This window comes from Myripristis murdjan, chromosome 24 (assembly GCF_902150065.1).
Source record: "Myripristis murdjan chromosome 24, fMyrMur1.1, whole genome shotgun sequence".
Classification (NCBI taxonomy): Eukaryota; Metazoa; Chordata; class Actinopteri; order Holocentriformes; family Holocentridae; genus Myripristis; species Myripristis murdjan.
This window is the reverse complement of record NC_044003.1, coordinates 14492508-14501249: the sequence shown is the minus strand read 5'-3', so window position 1 is coordinate 14501249 and position 8742 is coordinate 14492508. Positions and strand designations below refer to the sequence as shown.

Here is an 8742-nt window from a genome sequence, read left to right as displayed (position 1 = left end):
CTGGAGAAAACAAGATCCACTGACAGTGATAATGTCGTCGAGGACTGGCGATTTTGGCACTCTCCTCCGAGGCTCGTAACTTTATAGCTAGCGATAACGCCTTCCCTCTCCGGGCGGATACCTGCGGCTGTTAGCTAGGTAGGTCCATTTTAACGAACAGGTACCCGTTAGTAAGTTTTTACAATTTTATATGTTTATGTATTGTGTCAAATGAGCCTGTTGGTTTCTTAGAAGCGTACACTGCCATTCCAATTAATAATGTATCCCCTCCTGTTGATTTGAACTAATAACGCAAAGTTAATATTGATCGTCATTTTTTAACACCTTATTTCCCAGAAGGTCTTCAGCCCCTTCGATAGCTCAGTTGGTAGAGCGGAGGACTGTAGCGGTTCAGTAGAGATCCTTAGGTCGCTGGTTCGAATCCGGCTCGAAGGAGGTTACTTTTTCTTTCCCTTTTCTTTCAAATAAGGTAAAACCCATTCTCATTTAGGTCGATCCGTAGTTTATATCCATTGAAACATTTGTTGAAAATGAGTGACATAGATGTGAACTGCTTTCTCTGGGAATTGCTTCCTGAAGCTTGCTCCCATTTATTTTGGTCTTGTAAATTAACATACGGGCTGTGGAAATAATAGCTCACAGCGTTTTCTCAGATGCCACTCTTTCTATAGAAATGTTATATTTGGTTGCTGTAGTTACAGTAATAAAGGTGATAATGCAAATTTACATAAAGTTCTTTGTATACATGGAGGAAATGGAGCAGTGAATCAAAACAGTTAATGTATGCATCGGTTTCAATGTCTTTAAATGAGTTTATTGTGATACTGTCGCGTTTTTTACTATGATTTTTTCCCCCTTTTTTGTTACATATGTTTTATTTTTGCTGTATTTCTTCTCTTTTTTTGCACTACTTTCTGTTTAAACGACTTAATGCTTAATTTATTGCAAGCAATATCGTTATCTTCTTGGTTCATGACTTGTTGTTTTTCAGTCTATTTCTATTGCTCCAGCCTACTGCGTGTTTATATGGGGGATTAGCTCAAATGGTAGAGCGCTCGCTTAGCATGCGAGAGGTAGCGGGATCGATGCCCGCATCCTCCAATCCTTTTCTTCTTGAATCATTAAATGTGCGAAGTAATAAGGGAGGCCGTACAAGGGGCAGTAAACTTTTCCATATGATGGCGAAGTCATGGCCTAATTGACGCACATTCATTCTCTACAACTGTTCCTGTAATCTTAATCTAACCCTAATCTGAACCCTATTCTCAACCTAACCTTCACCAATATGCCAAAATGACCACTCAAGTGACTTCGCCATCCTTGGGGGAAAAATGTACATCGCCTCTGTATGGCTAAGAAACTTAAAATCATGTCTTTTTCAGAGGAGACCTCATCCCACAGCAGAGCACACAGGCAACATAAACCTTCCAGATCAAGAGTGCAACAATATGCACTTTGATAACTGCCTACTATGAAAATCTTCGAAGGAATCATATAAAACAGTGCTAAATATCATGTAGGTGTTTCTAAGTATGGAAACAGCAGTGGCTGACCAGCAGGCCTACATTAAACAAAGCAGACAGAGAAATTGGTTTTGCCACACCGGTTTAAACTCTCCATCCGAGACTTACTGTGGAGTGGACTTTGAGATCCTAAACGTCCATTTCACCCGTGTATATTTTTTAGATATACAGTACAGGCCAAAAGTTTGGACACACCTTCTCATTCAATGCGTTTTCTTTATTTTCATGACTATTTACATTGTAGATTCTAACTGAAGGAATCAAAACTATGACTGACCACATGTGGAGTTATGTACTTAACAAAAAAAGGTGAAATAACTGAAAACATGTTTTATATTCTAGTTTCTTCAAAATAGCCACCCTTTGCTCTGATTACTGCTTTGCACACTCTTGGCATTCTCTGGATGAGCTTCAAGAGGTAGTCACCTGAAATGGTTTTCCAACAGTCTTGAAGGAGTTCCCAGAGGTGTTTAGCACTTGTTGGCCCCTTTTCCTTCACTTTGCGGTCCAGCTCACCCCAAACCATCTTGATTGGGTTCAGGTCTGGTGACTGTGGAGGCCAGGTCATCTGCCGCAGCACTCCATCACTCTCCTTCTTGGTCAAATAGCCCTTACACAGCCTGGAGGTGTGTTTGGGCTCATTGTCCTGTTGAAAAATAAATGATGGTCCAACTAAACGCAAACCGGATGGGATGGCATGTCGCTGCAGGATGCTGTGGTAGCCATGCTGGTTCAGTGCCTTCAATTTTGAATAAATCCCCAACAGTGTCACCAGCAAAACACCCCCACACCATCACACCTCCTCCTCCATGCTTCACAGTGAGAACCAGGCATGTGGAATCCATCCGTTCACCTTTTCTGCGTCTCACAAAGACACGGAGGTTGGAACCAAAGATCTCAAATTTGGACTCATCAGACCAAAGCACAGATTTCCACTGGTCTAATGTCCATTCCTTGTGTTTCTTGGCCCAAACAAATCTCTTCTGCTTGTTGCCTCTCCTTAGCAGTGGTTTCCTAGCAGCTATTTGACCATGAAGGCCTGATTGGCGCAGTCTCCTCTTAACAGTTGTTCTAGAGATGGGTCTGCTGCTAGAACTCTGTGTGGCATTTATCTGGTCTCTGATCTGAGCTGCTGTTAACTTGCGATTTCTGAGGCTGGTGACTCGAATGAACTTGTCCTCAGAAGCAGAGGTGACTCTTGGTCTTCCTTTCCTGGGTCGGTCCTCATGTGTGCCAGTTTCGTTGTAGCGCTTGATGGTTTTTGCGACTCCACTTGGGGACACTTTTAAAGTTTTTGCAATTTTCCGGACTGACTGACCTTCATTTCTTAAAGTAATGATGGCCACTCATTTTTCTTTAGTTAGCTGATTGGTTCTTGCCATAATATGAATTTTAACAGTTGTCCAATAGGGCTGTTGGCTGTGCAGTAACCTGACTTCTGCACAACACAACTGATGGTCCCAACCCCATTGATAAAGCAAGAAATTCCACTAATTAACCCAGATAAGGCACACCTGTGAAGTGAAAACCATTTCAGGTGTCTACCTCTTGAAGCTCATCGAGAGAATGCCAGGAGTGTGCAAAGCAGTAATCAAAGCAAAGGGTGGCTATTTTGAAGAAACTAGAATATAAAACATGTTTTCAGTTATTTCACCTTTTTTTGTTAAGTACATAACTCCACGTGTTCATTCATAGTTTTGATGCCTTCAGTTAGAATCTACAATGTAAATAGTCATGAAAATAAAGAAAACGCATTGAATGAGGTGTGTCCAAACTTTTGGCATGTACTGTATGTTGTGAAATTTCAGCATTGATCCTTAGTCTGAATTTACATGCATGCCACAGTTGCCTCCCAGTGTCCCGAAAGCTTTCTCATTAATCATGACTGTATTGTGACTGTATAGAACCGTGTCTTTTTAAAAGCAGACGTGTCTTGTGCCTAAAATGACATATCTCTTCACACATACATTTTTCCCAAAAATTTTTAATGAACCAGATTCACTTTAATGCAGTAGATTGGTTGTTTGGTGCAAAGGACCTATCCACTTCATATACTGATTTGTTTCCTTTAAGAATACTATGCAGTTAAGATCTTGTAATAATCACTGTATAATTGTGTTCAAACACTAGACAGTTGAATTTCCTTGTCTGAATTATTTTCCTGCTTTTTGCAAACACAAAAAATTGTCAGGTGAATGACATTAATAGTTTACTAACATGAACAGTCTTATAATCAAACTTTAATGTGGATTAAGAGTTTTAAATCCTGCTGGTTAGGTAGAAAAAAAAACTGTGGGGAAGGGGTAGCTTTAATTAATGACAGCACATGTAGTCATAACAAAGATACATTTAAGGTGTTCAAATGCTCAAGACAAAAACATTTTCACCCAAAATGCCAAGACACATCAACATCTTTTGTCTCAGAGCAGCTCATTCATTACATGAACACAGTCATTCCCCTTTAGTCTAAATGACTGAATCACAAAAGCTAGAAGAGCTTCAAACATTTGTCATGGTACCCCTTGCAATTTTGCTGATAACTCAAAATCTTTTAAAGTTGTTAAAAATTTTACCACATTTTTGAGTGGTGGCTTGTAGACAAAAATGCAAGAGGTGCCAATAACTAATCAGAACAGTGAATTTAATGCATACACTGGATTGCTTGTTATGGAATCTGACATGCAATGGCAATGAGCAAATTAAGTATGAAGAACGTGAATAGAAGGATGATTTATCCTGCAGCCAGAATGGGCCACTTGCTTTAGTATCCCCTACAGATACCAGCATGACTGGACATTACAGCGAAAACCCGATCAAAACTGATCTGCTGCGTGTAAGGTTTGTTAGCAACAATCTTCAGCATTGCTTTAACGTTGATGTCCTATGTTGCTGCTACAATGTTGTCCCATTTTGCAGAGGCCAACCAAATCGGTTTGGTCTGGAAGCAGTGTTTGAACCAATCAGCATACAGAAAAGTCCCCGCTCTCTCTCTCACTGGCTCGCTTGCTGCTCCGAGTGTCCAAAAGCTAAGTTTCCATTTGTCTTTGTACAATGTCAATGCACTGTTACAGTAGGCAAAGCAGCGGGAAGTGTCCCAACAGCAGACGTGACTGCTGGAGGATGATACTGTCTGCTCGTTTTGCCTTGTTCTTCACATGAAGTCGTCAGAATCGTAGCCCGCCTGCAAAAAAAAACAAGTTCATATAGAGAATGTTACATTACTAACACAGAGATGGTATCAAAGACCATTTAAAAACATCTGATCGAGTGAACTGTGGGGCTCCTACCACTTTTTCAGCGTAGTTTTCAGCACATTTGGGCCTAAAATGAAAGTTTCTACACATCCTTGATTTCTCCAGAGAATTTATTCACTGCATCTGTTCCAAGAAATCCCCAGACAGTACAAACACTTGCCAGGAGATTTAGATATTTAGTTGTGCATATGACCACCTGTCATGAATGCAGGTATTAAATCATTTAATAGTTTAGTTTCATCAGCTGTCCTGTAAAATTAAGTTTATGGAATTGTGCTTATTGTCATGTAGACTAAAACTGCGTTCACGACTGAACTCATAACTGGCAGATTTTCTGTCTTTGAGAATTAGTGCAGTGAACATATATTTGCCTTGATGCCAATTAGAATTGTTCTATTACCCTGAACCAAATGTGCATCTGTCTCTCCTCCAAAAGACATATTTTCTTTTTGATACTGTCGCAGGTGTTTTCTAACATGTTCACTGCTTCTTCTTTTGGTGCTTGATCTTGCATCTTTCAGAGTTTCCTGTCGCCTTCAGTTTGATTCCTCAATGTGAAATGTAGTCTGTTTGTCCCTGACAGGCATCCTTACCTCATTACTGGTCATATTGTCGCTCTTCATCAACGAAGAATAGTTCCTGGACAGAGAAAACCAATACAGATGGCTTGACGAAGACATCAGGGGTTCAAAAGAGTTCAAGTATGTAAGCAATGTCTCTCAGTGTGGTGCTGCACAGTGAGGCACAAGTAATTCAAATGTATCAAATTTGTTCTTTATTAACAAAACCATTTTCCACTTCAGTAAGGAGTAAAAATTTTGCAATTGTAAATTATAAGACAATTTTCCATTTCCATTCAGATTTCCTAATGCAACACATCATAAAGCACAAAGCGGTGCTGGTAGAAACTCAGCTTATGAGGTGAATGTCAGACTAGCCAACTTACCTAAGTTCCTCCATCTCTTTTTTCCTTTTCAGCTCTTCCTTCTCTTTCCTCTTCTGCTCTTGGAGCTGGGCTTTCTTCTCATTCCTCTCCTCTTGGTCTCTTGACTCTTTCTCTGCTGCCAGGTCTGGGTACCGCTCGTCTTTCGTTTTCTCCAGCCGGTTTATGATCTCGTTGATCTTCTTCTCCACTGCCACAATCTTCACCTGTGCACAGAGGTGCAGTCAAAAATCTGGTTAACTCGTGTTCTGCTAATGGAAGTAATCACATACTGCTGGAGCAAGACCCATAACACAGTCACGATGTTTGTGCAATGATTATGTATATACACCACTTTTTTGTTATTTCGCCAGCCTAAACCTCCAGAGTGGCACATTGGTAAATAAGAACAGTCACTTTTTATGTTGTTTGTGCATGAAAAATCTCTGCAAATGCTTAATAAATCAACCAGCGTTCACAGAGCTAACTCGCTGTAGCTGCACCGCGTTAGATAAGAAAGCGGCAGCCGCAAGTCGCCGGGCTGAGAGGATAATTGGCGGGACGGTGTTGAGGAGCCGACCGCCTCCAAAAACATGAACTCCTTCATCCGGAGTCCCGGATGAAGGAGTTCCTCAAGCATCTACAATGAATGTACAAATTTTTATGATCTGGACTTAGGTTGAATTTGTATTTTATTACATCAAGCAGTGATAGAGAGTTATATGAAGATTTATATGAAGATGTTGTAGGTAATTATTTGGAAAGGAAAAAGGAGCCGTCTGGCTGGTCTACTGACCTCTTTCTGTCGATGGAAGCCGATCTGTCCCACGTCCATGTCTCCAGTCTTTTTCAGGTTGCCCCACGGTGTGTAAACCACATTGATGTTGTTCATTTTACAGCCTGACAGGAAAACACGCAGTTAGCCTTAGTCCACACTCAAACACAGCTTAGGCTTATGACAGCTGATGATATACTTAGGGTTGCTGTCAGAGAGTTGCAGGGCTGGGCAGTGTATCAATATTATACTGTCATAATATGACACTGTATATTATGTGGGATATTATTCTCAGATGACATAAGTGTTGTCATTTCCTGCTTTAAAAGACTGCATTAGTAAAGGAATGCAATTTTATGAACTTATTAGACTGATCTATTATTTACCTCTACCTGCTTGTGGCAGTAAAGCATGAAAATTGTCTAATAGTAGAAATGCGACAACTAGGTCATGAACTGATATCTGTTTACCACATATCACAGCAGAATCACTAGGACTCAACATAATCAAGGATCAGGTTTACATGCAGGGACCAGGTGAGTGAGTGAAACCAGCTCACTGTCCTTCTGTACATGACATTATCAGAAGAGCTTTACCTTGGATGCTGTTGTTCTTCACAAGCTGCGCACAGTCGATCAGCACCTCCTTGGGAATGTCATTTATGGTCAGACCCTAGAAGAAGAAGAAGAAGAAAAAGAAGAAGAAGAGGAAGATCTCAATCTAGTTGAAGTAGCATAAACTGAAGTGGTGGTGAATTTTTGAGAAAGGCTGTGTTTTGGCCGTAAATGCATTTCAAATTTGCCTGCCCCTCATATGATTGAGTATAAACCCAAAGCAACATTAGTTCTATTCTCATTGGCTGTGTGGAACCCTCACCTTTGGCATTCTCAGGTAAACGTGGGCTGAGGACAGTTTATCCACATGAAACCTGCAAGTGGAAATATGGACAAGTATGTCTTGTGTTAATAAACAACCAACAATTAACATACTATTTAAGTAATGTTTCATAACTCCAACTCATGAATACATTATGAAGTAGGTATTGCATTTCTACACACACACAGCCGTATATTTTAATACTTTCTCTATTGATCCATTGCATATAGCAAAGCCGATCAAACTTTTTACTGGTGCTTTTCTTCCCAAAGACAGACTGTCGAGACACAGGTGTACAGATACGTTTAGGTAACACCCAGCTAACATTACATGTGTATTTATCCAGAAGTAAGGGGGGGAAAGAGGAGTCTCTCACCAGATGTCTTCAGGCCATCCATATTTAATTAGATCTTCATCTGCAGGAGACAAATGAAGAGATTTGGCGTTGATTATGGCACATGGCAATCCAGGGTTCACTTAACTGTAGGGTGCTTCATTGATCAGGGTAACAGAGTGATTAGAGAGTCAATTAAAAAGTGATCTGCTATAAAACTTACTTTCATATTTGTCCTTTCCCATGTAGATAGTGTAGGGCGGCTCGACCACTGAGAGAGAGGGAGAAGCAACAAATCAGAAATGAGGGTGACAACAGCACAAGCCCTGAACGATATACCGTTATATCGTAATCTAGATATGAACATGCAACATCTTAATATTTCAAATTTTCCACCCCTGCTTGGTATTATGCTGTTTTGTTTGTTTGTTTTGAAGAAAGCTTAATTTTCACTTCTGCTACAGTTAAAATTTCAAATAAGTGTGAACACACAGTCATACTGTATCGCGATCGAGATATTTAGCATCAATATCGACATATGAAATGTTGTCCATATCGTGCAGCCTTGAACACTACCTCTCTCTCTCTCTCTCTCTCTCTCACTCACTCACTCACTCACACACACACACACAAACACACACACACACCAATCCAACATCTGTTTGCAGCTGCAGCTCTCGCTCATTAAGTTGTTTGACGTTAAGACCGTTAGCTCTCTTTGGCTAGCCGCCGATACAGTTTAGCTTTTCGACTTTACTCACCGGCACTTGTGAAATAAAACACCATTTTGAATAAACTGTAGCCGACTTCTAAGTGGTGAAACGTCCGGGAATATCAGGTGTATATTTTTCTGCGCGATAACGCGTTAAATATTCCTGTTCATGACAAAATAAGAGCTGTACGACGGTGCTACATCTGCTGCTGTCAGTGCTCGCATGTACGAGTTGACCCGGAAGCTACACGCTCGAGGCGGAGCGCGTTATAAACACAGGAAGTAGAATGGGCAGGCCTTCAAAATAAAAGCCTGCCATTAGTCACGCCTGAAGGAGGGGTTGGAC

General features: G+C 40.7%; 1 protein-coding gene and 2 non-coding genes across 3 annotated transcripts; 2 read left to right on the top strand and 1 right to left on the bottom strand.

The window, feature by feature from the left end:
- Window positions 1-349: 349 nt before the first annotated feature.
- Window positions 350-435, top strand: trnay-gua (transfer RNA tyrosine (anticodon GUA)). Its single transcript is given in 2 exon segments — window positions 350-386; window positions 400-435. It is a non-coding gene; the product is annotated as a tRNA-Tyr (tRNA).
- Window positions 436-1028: 593 nt separating this feature from the next.
- On the top strand, window positions 1029-1101 carry trnaa-agc (transfer RNA alanine (anticodon AGC)). The gene has a single exon. It is a non-coding gene; the product is annotated as a tRNA-Ala (tRNA).
- A 2642-nt stretch (window positions 1102-3743) lies between these two features.
- On the bottom strand, window positions 3744-8658 carry ccdc25 (coiled-coil domain containing 25). The gene is made up of 9 exons (XM_030047819.1): window positions 8446-8658; window positions 7908-7955; window positions 7727-7766; window positions 7351-7402; window positions 7071-7146; window positions 6496-6599; window positions 5724-5926; window positions 5371-5416; window positions 3744-4704 (listed from the first exon to the last, which is right to left on the bottom strand). Exons 1-9 carry the CDS (start codon window positions 8468-8470, stop codon window positions 4675-4677), a joined length of 624 nt encoding a protein of 207 aa, XP_029903679.1. The 5' UTR covers window positions 8471-8658; the 3' UTR covers window positions 3744-4674.
- Between the last annotated feature and the right edge of the window lie 84 nt (window positions 8659-8742).

Coding starts and splice junctions, on each gene's coding strand:
- ccdc25 (XM_030047819.1), bottom strand. CDS start 8,470: ATGGTGTTTTATTTCACAAGTGCCG. Junction 7,767..7,907: donor GGGAAAGGACAAATATGAAA/GTAAGTTTTATA, acceptor TGTCTCCTGCAG/ATGAAGATCTAATTAAATAT. Junction 7,403..7,726: donor GGATGGCCTGAAGACATCTG/GTGAGAGACTCC, acceptor TTCCACTTGCAG/GTTTCATGTGGATAAACTGT.